Source organism: Oncorhynchus keta, chromosome 2 (assembly GCF_023373465.1).
Source record: "Oncorhynchus keta strain PuntledgeMale-10-30-2019 chromosome 2, Oket_V2, whole genome shotgun sequence".
Lineage (NCBI taxonomy): Eukaryota > Metazoa > Chordata > Actinopteri > Salmoniformes > Salmonidae > Oncorhynchus > Oncorhynchus keta.
This window is the reverse complement of record NC_068422.1, coordinates 72,982,213-72,999,712: the sequence shown is the minus strand read 5'-3', so window position 1 is coordinate 72,999,712 and position 17,500 is coordinate 72,982,213. Positions and strand designations below refer to the sequence as shown.

The following is a 17,500-nucleotide window of genomic DNA, read 5'->3' as shown; positions in this document are numbered from 1 at the left end:
ATGGAGCAGAACAGGAAGTCAGACAAAGAGGCGTGTCATTAAGATTAATGGAGAAGGGAAGCAGCCTCAGGGTGGCTATTAAAGAGATGAGGGGATGATAGGTCTGTGACTGCTTACAGGACCACAATGCAGGCTAGTTAGAGACACAGCTGGATTGACAGTCATTACTGTTTATGTGTGTTATTGTTATTACGCTACACTGGTGTGAGTTTGAGTTAACTGGTTTTCACTGGGGTGTCCAAAGGGGTGTGTGTGTCTGTATGTCTGTATGTCTCTCTCTGTGTGTGTGTGTGTGTGTGTGTGTGTGTGTGTGTGTGTGTGTGTGTGTGTGTGTGTGTGTGTGTGTGTGTGTGTGTGTGTGTGTGTGTGTGTGTGTGTGTGTGTGTGTGTGTGTGTGTGTGTGTGTGTGTGCGTGTGTGTGCGTATGCGTGCATGCGTGTGTGTGCGTATGCGTGCATGAGTGTGTTTGTGTGTATGTGAGGGAAAGAGCTCTGTGTGTGTGTGTGCTTGTGTATGTACTTTCATGTCTCAAAGTTATTTTAGCCTTTTGTTGCAATGTGGCATCCGTTGGCTGCGTTCCAACTTACTGAACCGCTCCACATACAACATGTTCTCTTCATCCATGCGTGTGTGTTCATGATGATTGTTTTTATCTCTGTGAATGTGAATTAGTCCTGCACATTGCTTGCTGAGATCTGAAGGGGCTTGTCTGACACCAGACTGTGTGGTCCCTGTCAAGGTCTTCCATCCCATGCAGTGTAGAGGGGGGCTAGGCGGAACTTAATCCCCAAAACAGGTGTGGCTAGTGGGGCTGCACCCCACAGCTGTCCCCTGAGGATCCAGGACACGTGGGAACTGTACAACACAGCTAACAGCCATAGACAAAATGCAAGACCCATTCTGTTTGAGCAATACCACTTAATCCTGCAATGAAAGAAACATTCGGGCGAATTGGAAGAAGCAAACATATTGCAGACAAATGTTTTCAAGATTTTGACTGCCTGTGGTTATTATAATGATTCTGTTTTAAGAACAGATACATATTATGTTTCAATGTGTCATGCATCTTGCACAGCTCTCACAAATGCTTGAACAATGGCACACATTGTTCACCTCGGGATCCTGCTGCCTTACAAGTCTTTTCTTTCTCTTGTAAATTCTTCTGGCTGTTTATTATGGCGATACAACCTATTGTAATTAAATGAATAGTTTGTATCATTTAGCATAAAGTCTATATTTACACGACAGCTATTACATGGGAAGTCGTGCAATGCAATATGTAGCCTGGTTTGTGGCGTATGTAAATATTTCCATATATCAATAGATCATGGGTCTATGCATTACGTGTGAAAATGTTATCACGGGTATAGCAGTTTAAAACCACTTCAACAAATACGTAATTTGGTTAAAAAAATAATGAGACGCGTTCCTCCTTTATCAGTTAGTTCTGCTGAGAGGGCTTGACTATGGGGAGCAGCGGCGAGGGTATCTGAAAAGTGATCCAGTGAATTGGAGATGGCGCTGTGTACAGTGTGAGCGAGTTAACAGCCAAAGTTTCCAGAGCGCAGGAAAGTTCGTAGGAGAGGTGACCCGTGATTCTAACAAGAGTTTTCTTCTCACGTTACCACGGGTTCGCTGTCCTATACCCCGGACTGGAGACACTGCGTTTCTGCTAAATGTTTCATGGACGGTTTGAATAGATTATCTCTAACGGAATAATTGAGAGACAGGATTTTAGTCTACGGTTCGCTGCCTGTTCTGCAGTTTCAATGAGCTATCGGCTATTTTATCACAGTGAGTAGGCTGGACGCGATACGCTGCCTTTTTTGTTGCATAGCCTACTTTTGTGAAGGTGTGAGTCTGTTAGAATGAATTACCGCTTTTGGTATTATGTCATGTAGTCTGTGGTGTTTTTAGAACTATGAATGACCCCAGTGACAAGGATTTAATACCGATATCTCGGAAACACCGACTCATGGCTGCTGTCATGCCCGGGGACGAGAGCCCATTGTACAGCAACACTTCCAGGGCTGATCGGAATGGGATAGGATTGGTTCACTGTTTTATATGTGGAAGCGGCGTTTCGCCAGGAAAAGAATTGAGATTACAAGTGAAATATCCGAAAGAGAACGGTCCGTTTTTCCCGTTTTTACAAAACCAGGAGCCAGCGCCGGGGGCATGTGAAGTCAGCCCGGATGGACATGCTATGGTGTGCGCCGTGTGCCACTGTTTTCTGGGGGAGCAGTGGAACTCATTCGAGCGGACTAGGACACCAATAGAGAAGCGTATGTACTGGCTGAAGAGGCCGTACCAGTGCGACTCTCGGCGGATACCACAGGAGTGGAACATCTCCTATGACCTGGAGCGGAGAATCAGTGTCAGCAGCCAGAATTACGACGGGAACGAGTCGGATTTCTCCTCTTTCTCGGAAAACGAGAACATGTCAGACCAAGAACTGGATTTAGTAGACCGCGCCGGTGTGAGCAAGGAGAAGTATAGAACATCGGGCAGTAACAGCAAAACTCCCAGAAACGGTAGCAGGAAGAACAACAACAGTGTTAAAAACAGCCCTGACTCTCAACGGGCTATCCGCTATCCGGTGGGTGTTTACCAGGCACAGGACTCGCCGAAATCGGATAGTGCCATGCCGCCCAGGCGCGGTGCTAAAATTACGAATAATCTCTCTCAGTCATCAGTATCTCTGGCCCAAGAGATTGTGTCCCAGAGATGCTATGACAGCTCTCACGTCGACACACCTGTGCAGGACAACGGGATCATTATGCGCAACAGGCAGTGGCTAGCGGAGGGGAATGTCAGACACGCTGACCTGCGCCCTCTCCAACGCGCTGCTGACAGCAGCTGTAGCTTAACCAGGCATCCCTCCCTCATATTCCAACAGAAAGGACAGGATCTCGCTGACGCTGCTGACGGACTATCACCCATTGGCGCCGCTGTCACCTCTAGGCGCGAAGCACCAGCACCTAGAGAACGTGTTCAGGGCAAGTTTATAGCCTCTGACAACTCTGACAACGACCACGAGATCAATATAACCAGTGACGAGAACCGCCAGGTGTTTGAAGCAGCTGGCAGCAGCAGAGAGAGGGTATTGGCCCTGCTGAGACCACCCAGGGACGCTGCCAGGAGGGTCATTGCCATGCCCCAGAGTGGTGCCAGTGGTGGTGCCAACAGGAGTACCAGTCCCGAGGAGTGTGTGTGTTACATCTGTAGCAGCGGGATGTGGCAGGGCGGGAGGTTCCGTGTGTCTGTGCAGAAGCAGGAGAGGGCAGCCAGCGAGCCCTTCTTCCCCTTCCTGTGGTTACACAGCCCTCCCCCTGGCGCCATGCCCCTCACCCCGGGGGGCACCACCCTGGTCTGTGCCAGCTGCCACACATCCCTAATGCAGCAGTGGCAGGGCTTCCAGCTGGCCGACGTGCCCGTTCTCCAGCGCCTCTACGTGGTCCCCCTCAACCAGGGCTCCTCCACCCCTGCACCAGGCTCGGGCCACCCTCCCTGCATCACTCCCCAGGAAAGGCACCCCTCAGAGCCCCCGGACCGCCTACCTAAGTCTCATGCTTCCTGTGAGGCCTGTTTCCTCTGTGGCCAGGAGTGCGGGCGGGATGTGAGGGTGGCATATGCACGGGTCGGCATGGGAAAAGCCCGCGGTGCCATGTATTTCCCCTTCATCAACCTGCTGCCGTGCCCGCCTGGCGCCCAGGGAGTGAGGAACGGCCGGGTGCACTGCTGTCCTCCATGCTACGCCATCCTGGAGGAGATCTGGGGGGCGTACCGCCTTAGCCTCAGTGAGGACCTCATCACCTCTGTCACCTCCTTCCTGGGGAGGTACCACACAGCGCTGGCCACGGGTGGAGCTGGACTGGCCCATTCCCAAAAGGGGGTGTCCTCCTCTTCCTCTGGCCATGGTGGGTCTGTATCAGTGTGTTACCTGTGTGGGACAGAGCTAGGGGTCGGGGGAGAGTTCCAACTCCATGTCAACCCTCCCGGGCGCTGTGGAGAGAGAGAGCCCTTCTTTCCCTTCCTCACCATCCACCCTCCCGCTCCCCGCGCCAAACCTGCCGACGCCACCGGCCTGGTGTCAGCCTGTGCCCTCTGCTATCACGACCTTCATGCCCAGTGGGCTCAACATGAGAGCCAGGGTTCTGCCACCTCCAGCTCTACAGCCCCAGGCCCAGCCTCCTCCACCCCCCAGCCGGCCAGCTCTCCCTGGGCCAGACAGTACAGCTGCGAGGCCTTTGTGTGCTTCTTCTGCAGACAGGAGCAGAGGCGTCAGGGGGGGCTGTGTGCGGTCACAGTGGCCAGGCTGCCTGTGTTCCTGTACGCCCCACGCGGGCACCGCACCCTTCTCGTGGATGATGGGAGGAAGCTTTTGATTGGCTCGTGTGTGGAATGTAAGTCCATGGTGCTGGCGGGACAGAGCATGCAGCAGGAGAGAGACCGGGACGGGGAGGGACAGGGAGACGGGAGGCCAGAGTCACCTCCCCCTAAATCACGCCCCAGACACAAGGTAAGACACAGGTTTGGTTGATGCTCAAAGTTGACTATTGTGGGTGTGTTGTATATTTTAGTGGTGTAGTATGCATCCTTTTCAGTAGATTGTGTGCTTGTTCATGTCTGTTAGCTATTGGTTTGTGTAACCTAACTTGATGTTTGTGGATTATTTCAGTGGTTTAAGTGCTCCCGTGCCTGTCTGTGTGTAGGTGGATTATTTCAGTGGTTTAAGTGCTCCCGTGCCTGTCTGTGTGTGTAGGTGGATTATTTCAGTGGTTTAAGTGCGCCCGTGCCTGTCTGTGTGTGTAGGTGGATTATTTCAGTGGTTTAAGTGCGCCCGTGCCTGTCTGTGTGTAGGTGGATTATTTCAGTGGTTTAAGTGCTCCCGTGCCTGTCTGTGTGTAGGTGGATTATTTCAGTGGTTTAAGTGCGCCCGTGCCTGTCTGTGTGTGTAGGTGGATTATTTCAGTGGTTTAAGTGCTCCCGTGCCTGTCTGTGTGTGTAGGTGGATTATTTCAGTGGTTTAAGTGCTCCCGTGCCTGTCTGTGTGTGTAGGTGGATTATTTCAGTGGTTTAAGTGCTCCCGTGCCTGTCTGTGTGTAGGTGGATTATTTCAGTGGTTTAAGTGCTCCCGTGCCTGTCTGTGTGTGTAGGTGGATTATTTCAGTGGTTTAAGTGCTCCCGTGCCTGTCTGTGTGTAGGTGGATTATTTCAGTGGTTTAAGTGCTCCCGTGCCTGTCTGTGTGTAGGTGGATTATTTCAGTGGTTTAAGTGCGCCCGTGCCTGTCTGTGTGTGTAGGTGGATTATTTCAGTGGTTTAAGTGCTCCGTGCCTGTCTGTGTGTGTAGGTGGATTATTTCAGTGGTTTAAGTGCTCCCGTGCCTGTCTGTGTGTAGGTGGATTATTTCAGTGGTTTAAGTGCTCCCGTGCCTGTCTGTGTGTGTAGGTGGATTATTTCAGTGGTTTAAGTGCTCCCGTGCCTGTCTGTGTGTAGGTGGATTATTTCAGTGGTTTAAGTGCGCCCGTGCCTGTCTGTGTGTGTAGGTGGATTATTTCAGTGGTTTAAGTGCGCCCGTGCCTGTCTGTGTGTAGGTGGATTATTTCAGTGGTTTAAGTGCTCCCGTGCCTGTCTGTGTGTAGGTGGATTATTTCAGTGGTTTAAGTGCGCCCGTGCCTGTCTGTGTGTAGGTGGATTATTTCAGTGGTTTAAGTGCTCCCGTGCCTGTCTGTGTGTAGGTGGATTATTTCAGTGGTTTAAGTGCTCCCGTGCCTGTCTGTGTGTAGGTGGATTATTTCAGTGGTTTAAGTGCTCCCGTGCCTGTCTGTGTGTAGGTGGATTATTTCAGTGGTTTAAGTGCTCCCGTGCCTGTCTGTGTGTAGGTGGATTATTTCAGTGGTTTAAGTGCTCCCGTGCCTGTCTGTGTGTAGGTGGATTATTTCAGTGGTTTAAGTGCTCCCGTGCCTGTCTGTGTGTAGGTGGATTATTTCAGTGGTTTAAGTGCTCCGTGCCTGTCTGTGTGTAGGTGGATTATTTCAGTGGTTTAAGTGCGCCCGTGCCTGTCTGTGTGTGTAGGTGGATTATTTCAGTGGTTTAAGTGCTCCCGTGCCTGTCTGTGTGTAGGTGGATTATTTCAGTGGTTTAAGTGCTCCCGTGCCTGTCTGTGTGTGTAGGTGGATTATTTCAGTGGTTTAAGTGCTCCCGTGCCTGTCTGTGTGTAGGTGGATTATTTCAGTGGTTTAAGTGCTCCCGTGCCTGTCTGTGTGTAGGTGGATTATTTCAGTGGTTTAAGTGCGCCCGTGCCTGTCTGTGTGTGTAGGTGGATTATTTCAGTGGTTTAAGTGCTCCCGTGCCTGTCTGTGTGTGTAGGTGGATTATTTCAGTGGTTTAAGTGCTCCCGTGCCTGTCTGTGTGTAGGTGGATTATTTCAGTGGTTTAAGTGCTCCCGTGCCTGTCTGTGTGTGTAGGTGGATTATTTCAGTGGTTTAAGTGCGCCCGTGCCTGTCTGTGTGTAGGTGGATTATTTCAGTGGTTTAAGTGCTCCCGTGCCTGTCTGTGTGTAGGTGGATTATTTCAGTGGTTTAAGTGCTCCCGTGCCTGTCTGTGTGTAGGTGGATTATTTCAGTGGTTTAAGTGCTCCCGTGCCTGTCTGTGTGTAGGTGGATTATTTCAGTGGTTTAAGTGCTCCCGTGCCTGTCTGTGTGTAGGTGGATTATTTCAGTGGTTTAAGTGCTCCTGTGCCTGTCTGTGTGTAGGTGGATTATTTCAGTGGTTTAAGTGCTCCCGTGCCTGTCTGTGTGTAGGTGGATTATTTCAGTGGTTTAAGTGCTCCCGTGCCTGTCTGTGTGTAGGTGGATTTTTTCAGTGGTTTAAGTGCTCCCGTGCCTGTCTGTGTGTAGGTCGATTATTTCAGTGGTTTAAGTGCTCCCGTGCCTGTCTGTGTGTAGGTGGATTATTTCAGTGGTTTAAGTGCTCCCGTGCCTGTCTGTGTGTAGGTGGATTATTTCAGTGGTTTAAGTGCTCCCGTGCCTGTCTGTGTGTAGGTGGATTATTTCAGTGGTTTAAGTGCTCCCGTGCCTGTCTGTGTGTAGGTGGATTATTTCAGTGGTTTAAGTGCTCCCGTGCCTGTCTGTGTGTAGGTGGATTATTTCAGTGGTTTAAGTGCTCCCGTGCCTGTCTGTGTGTAGGTGGATTATTTCAGTGGTTTAAGTGCTCCCGTGCCTGTCTGTGTGTAGGTCGATTATTTCAGTGGTTTAAGTGCTCCCGTGCCTGTCTGTGTGTAGGTGGATTATTTCAGTGGTTTAAGTGCTCCCGTGCCTGTCTGTGTGTAGGTGGATTATTTCAGTGGTTTAAGTGCTCCCGTGCCTGTCTGTGTGTAGGTGGATTATTTCAGTGGTTTAAGTGCTCCCGTGCCTGTCTGTGTGTAGGTGGATTATTTCAGTGGTTTAAGTGCTCCCGTGCCTGTCTGTGTGTAGGTGGATTATTTCAGTGGTTTAAGTGCTCCCGTGCCTGTCTGTGTGTAGGTGGATTATTTCAGTGGTTTAAGTGCTCCCGTGCCTGTCTGTGTGTAGGTGGATTATTTCAGTGGTTTAAGTGCTCCCGTGCCTGTCTGTGTGTAGGTGGATTATTTCAGTGGTTTAAGTGCTCCCGTGCCTGTCTGTGTGTAGGTGGGGTTTATTATGGACCAGTGTTCACGGCTGTTATTGCTATATTCTCCCCCATTATGGGAAAGCTGCTCTGAAACAGGGAGAAGTGGGAGTTGGTGTGTTCTCCAGTGGTATGGTTGTGTGTGTGTGTATGCAAACACCCGAGTGTGTGTGTGTTCCTTTAGCTCTCTGAATGGCAGGGGAGTGAGCAGTGTTAGCAGGGGATCCGTACAGCATCGGAGCCCGTCGTTAGAAAAACAAACATTTGGATCAGAACTCTTAACAGTAAACAACACAGAAAGACTGGGGGGATTTCAAGGCCACCACTGGCCTCGTTTTCTTCTTGTGTGTTTACATGTGTGTTTCTGGCCAGGTCTGTTGGTTTTTGTACATTGTTTTGGCTGTATACAGGATTCCATGTGTGTGTGTGTGTGTGTGTGTGTGTGTGTGTGTGTGTGTGTGTGTGTGTGTGTGTGTGTGTGTGTGTGTGTGTGTGTGTGTGTGTGTGTGTGTGTGTGTGTGTGTGTGTGTGTGTGTGTGTGTGTGGCTACTACAGATTGTATCCTTTATCAGATCAACTAGAGATGGCTGATATCCACTAATGATAATAACAGTTTCCTCTGTGTCAGGAACAGCTGTGAACTCTCTATTAGACAGTGTGGTGTAATGATCATGTCTGTTGAATATATCCTGCTCTATCCAGTGTAAATACAGAGCAGAGGCTAGACTCATCCAGTCATGTGTCAGTCTTACTGTAGTGTGTGTGTGTGTGTGTGTGTGTGTGTGTGTGTGTGTGTGTGTGTGTGTAATCATGCAGTGACTGATTCAGTGCTGCTGTTATTGTTACTTCACAGAGTGAGACCTCTACTCTCTCATGAATAAATGGATGGATGAAATGGAAAAAGGAGAATAGGTGTTGTAGATGAACTTGTAGCATTAGACCTTGTTTCACAGAGGCCACAGCAGCAGTTACTCTGTTGCTACTAATTACTGCAACTCTGGTAGGCTCCCATGGTGATCTAATCAGATGCACAAAAAATATGTTTTTTTTTTATCCGAGTATAGCATGGTGAAAAACACCTATGAAATAAGCTCTAGAGCAGGGTTGGACAACTCCAATCCTCTGTGGTGTCACACTACCCCATCCCTAGCAAAAACAACCGATTAAACTAATCGCATTCTAAACTGAAGATCATGATTAGTTGACTATTGGAGTCAGATGTGTTAGCTGTTAGTTGAAGTGTGTGATTTAAAGTGGGACTGCAGATAGAGAGGGGGGAGAGAGGAGGGAAAGAAGAGGGAGAGGAAAAGTATAGGAACAAGGTCTTCATTAAGTTACACTGTTGGGACTAGAGTTGATGAAGGAATCCCACAATATGTTTTCTCACGCTGCAAGAATGCATGTTTAGAGTGATGCTACTCAACAGAGCAATATGTACAGTGTGAAACAGAGAGATGCTACTCAACAGAGCAATATTTACAGTGTGAAACAGAGTGATGCTACTCAACAGAGCAATATTTACAGTGTGAAACAGAGTGATGCTACTCAACAGAGCAATATTTACAGTGTGAAACAGAGAGATGCTACTCAACAGAGCAATATTTACAGTGTGAAACAGAGTGATGCTACTCAACAGAGCGATATTTACAGTGTGAAACAGAGTGATGCTACTCAACAGAGCAATATCTACAGTGTGAAACAGAGAGATGCTACTCAACAGAGCAATATTTACAGTGTGAAACAGAGTGATGCTACTCAACAGAGCAATATTTACAGTGTGAAACAGAGAGATGCTACTCAACAGAGCAATATTTACAGTGTGAAACAGAGATGCTACTCAACAGAGCAATATTTACAGTGTGAAACAGAGTGATGCTACTCAACAGAGCAATATCTACAGTGTGAAACAGAGAGATGCTACTCAACAGAGCAATATTTACAGTGTGAAACAGAGTGATGCTACTCAACAGAGCAATATTTACAGTGTGAAACAGAGTGATGCTACTCAACAGAGCAATATTTACAGTGTGAAACAGAGTGATGCTACTCAACAGAGCAATATTTACAGTGTGAAACAGAGAGATGCTACTCAACAGAGCAATATTTACAGTGTGAAACAGAGAGATGCTACTCAACAGAGCAATATTTACAGTGTGAAACAGAGAGATGCTACTCAACAGAGCAATATTTACAGTGTGAAACAGAGTGATGCTACTCAACAGAGCAATATTTACAGTGTGAAATAGAGAGATGCTACTCAACAGAGCAATATTTACAGTGTGAAACAGAGAGATGCTACTCAACAGAGCAATATTTACAGTGTGGAACAGAGAGATGCTACTCAACAGAGCAATATCTACAGTGTGAAACAGAGAGATGCTACTCAACAGAGCAATATTTACAGTGTGAAACAGAGAGATGCTACTCAACAGAGCAATATTTACAGTGTGAAACAGAGAGATGCTACTCAACAGAGCAATATTTACAGTGTGAAACAGAGTGATGCTACTCAACAGAGCAATATTTACAGTGTGAAACAGAGTGATGCTACTCAACAGAGCAATATTTACAGTGTGAAACAGAGAGATGCTACTCAACAGAGCAATATTTACAGTGTGAAACAGAGAGATGCTACTCAACAGAGCAATATTTACAGTGTGAAACAGAGTGATGCTACTCAACAGAGCAATATTTACAGTGTGAAACAGAGAGATGTTACTCAACAGAGCAATAATCACAGTGTGAAACAGAGAGATGCTACTCAACAGAGCAATATTTACAGTGTGAAACAGAGAGATGCTACTCAACAGAGCAATATCTACATTGTGAAACAGAGAGATGCTACTCAACAGAGCAATATTTACAGTGTGAAACAGAGAGATGCTACTCAACAGAGCAATATTTACAGTGTGAAACAGAGAGATGCTACTCAACAGAGCAATATTTACAGTGTGAAACAGAGATGCTACTCAACAGAGCAATATTTACAGTGTGAAACAGAGATGCTACTCAACAGAGCAATATTTACAGTGTGAAACAGAGATGCTACTCAACAGAGCAATATTTACAGTGTGAAACAGAGATGCTACTCAATAGAGCAATATTTACAGTGTGAAACAGAGATGCTACTCAATAGAGCAATATTTACAGTGTGAAACAGAGATGCTACTCAACAGAGCAATATTTACAGTGTGAAACAGAGTGATGCTACTCAACAGAGCAATATTTACAGTGTGAAACAGAGTGATGCTACTCAACAGAGCAATATTTACAGTGTGAAACAGAGAGATGCTACTCAACAGAGCAATATTTACAGTGTGAAACAGAGAGATGCTACTCAACAGAGCAATATTTACAGTGTGAAACAGAGAGATGCTACTCAACAGAGCAATATTTACAGTGTGAAACAGAGTGATGCTACTCAACAGAGCAATATTTACAGTGTGAAATAGAGAGATGCTACTCAACAGAGCAATATTTACAGTGTGAAACAGAGAGATGCTACTCAACAGAGCAATATTTACAGTGTGAAACAGAGAGATGCTACTCAACAGAGCAATATTTACAGTGTGGAACAGAGAGATGCTACTCAACAGAGCAATATTTACAGTGTGAAACAGAGTGAAACAGAGAGATGCTACTCAACAGAGCAATATTTACAGTGTGAAACAGTGAGATGCTACTCAACAGAGCAATATTTACAGTGTGAAACAGAGAGATGCTACTCAACAGAGCAATATTTACAGTGTGAAACAGAGTGATGCTACTCAACAGAGCAATATTTACAGTGTGAAACAGAGTGATGCTACTCAACAGAGCAATATTTACAGTGTGAAACAGAGAGATGCTACTCAACAGAGCAATATTTACAGTGTGAAACAGAGAGATGCTACTCAACAGAGCAATATTTACAGTGTGAAACAGAGTGATGCTACTCAACAGAGCAATATTTACAGTGTGAAACAGAGAGATGCTACTCAACAGAGCAATATTTACAGTGTGAAACAGAGAGATGCTACTCAACAGAGCAATATTTACAGTGTGAAACAGAGAGATGCTACTCAACAGAGCAATATCTACAGTGTGAAACAGAGAGATGCTACTCAACAGAGCAATATTTACAGTGTGAAACAGAGAGATGCTACTCAACAGAGCAATATTTACAGTGTGAAACAGAGTGATGCTACTCAACAGAGCAATATTTACAGTGTGAAACAGAGAGATGCTACTCAACAGAGCAATATTTACAGTGTGAAACAGAGAGATGCTACTCAACAGAGCAATATTTACAGTGTGAAACAGAGAGATGCTACTCAACAGAGCAATATCTACAGTGTGAAACAGAGAGATGCTACTCAACAGAGCAATATTTACAGTGTGAAACAGAGAGATGCTACTCAACAGAGCAATATTTACAGTGTGAAACAGAGAGATGCTACTCAACAGAGCAATATTTACAGTGTGGAACAGAGAGATGCTACTCAACAGAGCAATATTTACAGTGTGAAACAGAGAGATGCTACTCAACAGAGCAATATTTACAGTGTGAAACAGAGAGATGCTACTCAACAGAGCAATATTTACAGTGTGAAACAGAGAGATGCTACTCAACAGAGCAATATTTACAGTGTGAAACAGAGTGATGCTACTCAACAGAGCAATATTTACAGTGTGAAACAGAGTGATGCTACTCAACAGAGCAATATTTACAGTGTGAAACAGAGAGATGCTACTCAACAGAGCAATATTTACAGTGTGAAACAGAGTGATGCTACTCAACAGAGCAATATTTACAGTGTGAAACAGAGAGATGCTACTCAACAGAGCAATATTTACAGTGTGAAACAGAGAGATGCTACTCAACAGAGCAATATTTACAGTGTGAAACAGAGAGATGCTACTCAACAGAGCAATATTTACAGTGTGAAACAGAGTGATGCTACTCAACAGAGCAATATTTACAGTGTGAAACAGAGTGATGCTACTCAACAGAGCAATATTTACAGTGTGAAACAGAGTGATGCTACTCAACAGAGCAATATTTACAGTGTGAAACAGAGAGATGCTACTCAACAGAGCCATATTTACAGTGTGAAACAGAGAGATGCTACTCAACAGGGCAATATTTACAGTGTGAAACAGAGTGATGCTACTCAACAGAGCAATATTTACAGTGTGAAACAGAGAGATGCTACTCAACAGAGCAATATTTACAGTGTCTGAACATTTGACTCCCTAGAGAGCAGATCATACAGTAAAGTAAGAACACCTGTGGGCGTCGTTCAGCTGTCCTATACTTTTATTTTCCCTCTCTCTCTTAATTGAAGGGCTTTATTGGCTTGGGAAACATATGTTAATATTGCAAAGCAAGTGAAGTAGATAATAATAATAGTGCCCTTTTCTTGTGGCAACAGGTCAAAAATCTTGCTGCTGTGATGGCACACAAATTGGGTTTGTTTTCAAAGTCTTTGTGGGTCTGTCTAATCTGAGGGAAATATGTGTCTGTAATATGGTCGTACATATGTCAGGAGGTTAGGAAGTGCTGCTCAGTTCCCACCTCTCTCTCGCTCGCTCTGATCATCAGGTATGTATATCAGATCACACCCTCAGAGGGAATGCTAGATCAGAATCCGCTAGATCAGAATCCCGGAGCAGGCTTACTTGGTTTGGGGTTAGTGGTGTGTGAGGGATTTGAGAAGTCTGAGGGGTGCAGGTGACAGAGCTGTTTTTGGCCTGGGCCAGGCAATGACCTCATGGCTGAGGAAGTGCTTAGAGGGGCTGAGTGTGTGTGAGAGAGCCGGGGTGTGAGAGGGGCTGAAAGGGGGCGGTGGGGGCCTGGGAGAAACAGGTGCCGTGTCCTCCAGTGACACGCTATCTGGCCCAGAGAAGAACTGTCATCGCTCTCATGTCACCAGAGGAGAACCCATCTGCTTCCCCTGACCCCACCCCCTCTCCTTCTCACCCCTTCCCTCTTTCCTTCCCTCTCCCCTCTGCTCTCTCTTTCCGTCTCCTTCCCTCTCTCCTCCTTCCTCCTATATCTCTAAAAAGCAGAGGGAAAAGGATGTGTGGGAGAAAGGGGGCGAATATGGAGAGAAGGGGTGAGAAAATGAACTGCAAAGGAACGGGTTGACTTTGTCTTTTAGCTAGGTCTTTTTCATTTTTAGATATTTGCACTAAGAATGGCATTATCAAGTTATGTTGTAAAACAGTAGAGGGAGGGGCTGGGTTCTGCATATGCACCTGCCTTCACCTACTGATCAGTACCTGCACTGTGGTGTGTGTGTGTTGCGTGCATGTGTGTCATTTAATGTACTTTGTTAAAATGAGGTCTTCCTGTCCGATTCCTCGTTAAGATCTCAATAAGGTCTAAATTATCCCACGCAATGAGAGCTGCTACTGCTACTGTCTCTGCTAGCCAGACGTGTTAAATATAGTAGACTCCAACACACACTTTCACACTTTCACATTATTCACATACGCAGCTGCTACTCTGTTAATGATCTATCCTATATATATAATAATAATAATAATATCCTGATTGGCTAGTCACTTTTACCCCGACCTACATGTACATGTTACCTCCATTTGTCTTCATTTTGAACTCTGCAGTGTTGGGAAAGGGCTCGTAAGCATTTTACTGTAAAGTCTACACCTGTTGTATTCGGCGCATGGGACAAATGCAATTTCATTTGAAACACACACACACGCAAACATGTTCCTTGAGTGTAAAATGCATGTTGAACATGACCCTCTGACTTCCCTGTCAGACTCTGTAGACCACCACTAGACCACCATTAGACCACCACTAGACCACCACCAGACCACCACTAAACCCCCACTAGACCACCACTGAACCACCACTAGACCACCACTAGACCATCACTAGACCACCACTGAACAACCACTAGACCACCACTAGACCATCACTAGACCATCACTAGACCACCACTGAACCACCACTAGACCACCACTAGACCACCATTAGACCACCACTAGACCACCACTAGACCACCACTAAACCACCACTAGACCACCACTAGACCATCACTAGACCACCACTACACCACCACTAGACCACCACTAGACCATCACTAGACCACCACTGAACAACCACTAGACCACCACTAGACCACCACTAGACCACCACCAGACCACCACTAAACCCCCACTAGACCACCACTGAACCACCACTAAACCCCCACTAGACCACCACTAGACCACCACTAGACCACCACTAAACCCCCACTAGACCACCACTGAACCACCACTAGACCACCACTAGACCATCACTAGACCACCACTGAACAACCACTAGACCACCACTAGACCATCACTAGACCACCACTAGACCACCACTGAACCACCACTAGACCACCACTAAACCACCACTAGACCACCACTAAACCACCACTAGACCACCACTAGACCATCACTAGACCACCACTGAACAACCACTAGACCATCACTAGACCACCACTAGACCACCACTGAACAACCACTAGACCACCACTAGACCACCACTAGACCACCAGAATGTCTTAGTGGAGTCATACACATCCAACCAACCAGGCTTCAGGTCAAAAGCCCAATCCCATCCTAACTTCACACCATTTTGGTGAACAAATGAAATAAAAATAGCTTATTTGTCTTGTGGGGATAAAATAATACTTTGTTAGTATTAGTGTGATAGAGAGGACTAAGGAAACGAAAACGCTCTCAGTATGTCACTGGTATGGTTGTGTTGTGTCTGCCTCTAAAGTCAAGGAGATGACACGATGATCAATGTCCTACTACACTAAGTGGAGCCACGCTAGAGATAACATGGGATCATCCACAGACGTGTGGGTGTGTGTGTGTGTGTGTGTATCTGTGTATGGTGGTCTGCTGAGGCTCTGTTCTGGGTGGTTGATTATCGTTGACCCGTAGGAAAAGTGGAGACAGGTTTCTGCGTCTGAGCTCAATCAGTGTGCCACTGTCTGTCTGTGTTTCTGTTCAGAAATGAGTGTAGGGGTCAGTTATCATATGTGTGTAAATGTGGCCGTGATGTAAACATTTGAATGTGTGTGTGTGTTCTGTGTGTGTGTTTGGAAAGAGTATGTTCTCACTGCACGGCCCATATCTTTGTGAAGGAGGTATTTGCTGTCGCAGGAAAAACATTCTGGCATCGTGACACTGTCGCCTGCACAGATTTATTACTGAGAGGAGAGGGGGAGGGAGGGAGGGAGAGAGGGAGTCTGGGGTGGGGGAGATCACTGGAAGGTTTGCATGTGTGTGGGGGTGGGTTGTAATCAGAAATAGAAAGGTAGAGGTGGTGCCCAGTCTCAGTCTCATGTCAAAATTAGACGTCCATGTTTCACAAACGTCACATTTTGAAGGTGTAAGAAACGTCAGTTTAGGCAGTAACTCTGAATTTTTAAGGTTAGGGTTACGTTTAGGCATTAACTCTGAATTTTTAAGGTTAGGGTTAAGGTTAGGGTTAAGTTTAGCCATTAACTCTATATCGTTGAGGTAAGGGTTAAGGTTATGGTTAAGTTTAGCCATTAATTCTATATCGTTGAGGTAAGGGTTAAGGTTAGGGTTAAGTTTAGCCATTAACTCTATATCGTTGAGGTAAGGGTTAAGGTTAGGGTTAAGTTTAGCCATTAACTCTATATCGTTGAGGTAAGGGTTAAGGTTAGGGTTAAGTTTAGCCATTAACTCTATATCGTTGAGGTAAGGGTTAAGTTTAGCCATTAACTCTATATCGTTGAGGTAAGGGTTAAGGTTAGCGTTAAGTTTAGCCATTAACTATATCGTTGAGGTAAGGGTTAAGGTTTGGGATAGGTCTAGCCATTAACTCTATATCGTTGAGGTAAGGGTTAAGGTTAGGGTTAACTTTAGCCATTAACTCTATATCGTTGAGGTAAGGGTTAAGTTTAGCCATTAACTCTATATCGTTGAGGTAAGGGTTAAGGTTAGGGTTAAGTTTAGCCATTAACTCTATATCGTTGAGGTAAGGGTTAAGGTTTGGGATAGGTCTAGCCATTAACTCTATATCGTTGAGGTAAGGGTTAAGGTTAGGGTTACGTCTAGCCATTAACTCTATATCGTTGAGGTAAGGGTTAAGTTAGGGTTAAATTTAGCCATTAACTCTATATCGTTGAGGTAAGGGTTAAGGTTTGGGATAGGTCTAGCCATTAACTCTATATCGTTGAGGTAAGGGTTAAGGTTTGGGATAGGTCTAGCCATTAACTCTATATCGTTGAGGTAAGGGTTAAGGTTAGTGTTAAGTTTAGCCATTAACTATATAGTTGAGGTAAGGGTTAAGGTTTGGGATAGGTCTAGCCATTAACTCTATATCGTTGAGGTAAGGGTTAAGTTTAGCCATTAACTCTATATCGTTGAGGTAAGGGTTAAGGTTTGGGATAGGTCTAGCCATTAACTCTATATCGTTGAGGTAAGGGTTAAGGTTTGGGATAGGTCTAGCCATTAACTCTATATCGTTGAGGTAAGGGTTAAGGTTAGGGTTAAGTCTAGCCATTAACTCTATATCGTTGCAGTAAGGGTTAAGTTTTGGGATAGGTCTAGCCATTAACTCTATATCGTTGAGGTAAGGGTTAAGGTTAGGGTTAAGTTTAGCCATTAACTCTATATCGTTGAGGTAAGGGTTAAGGTTAGGGTTAAGTTTAGCCATTAACTCTATATCGTTGAGGTAAGGGTTAAGGTTTGGGATAGGTCTAGCCATTAACTCTATATCGTTGAGGTAAGGGTTAAGGTTTGGGATAGGTCTAGCCATTAACTCTATATCGTTGAGGTAAGGGTTAAGGTTAGGGTTAAGTTTAGCCATTAACTCTATATCGTTGAGGTAAG

General features: G+C 45.7%; 1 protein-coding gene across 21 annotated transcripts in view; it reads left to right on the top strand.

The window, feature by feature from the left end:
• The first annotated feature begins 1,529 nt into the window (after positions 1-1,529).
• LOC118383124 (genetic suppressor element 1-like) overlaps positions 1,530-17,500 on the top strand; it is a 553,956-nt gene continuing 537,985 nt past the window's right edge. For 20 of the 21 annotated variants that reach the window (XR_008083255.1, XR_008083257.1, XR_008083268.1 and 17 more), the window contains exon 1: positions 1,530-4,522. Coding sequence is in view for 3 of the 21 variants with exons in the window: in XM_052482561.1 (XP_052338521.1) it covers positions 1,922-4,522 (2,601 nt within the window). In the remaining 18 variants the exon portion in view is untranslated. The remainder of the gene's footprint in view (positions 4,523-17,500) is intronic. The other variant, XM_052482567.1, reaches the window with a different exon arrangement.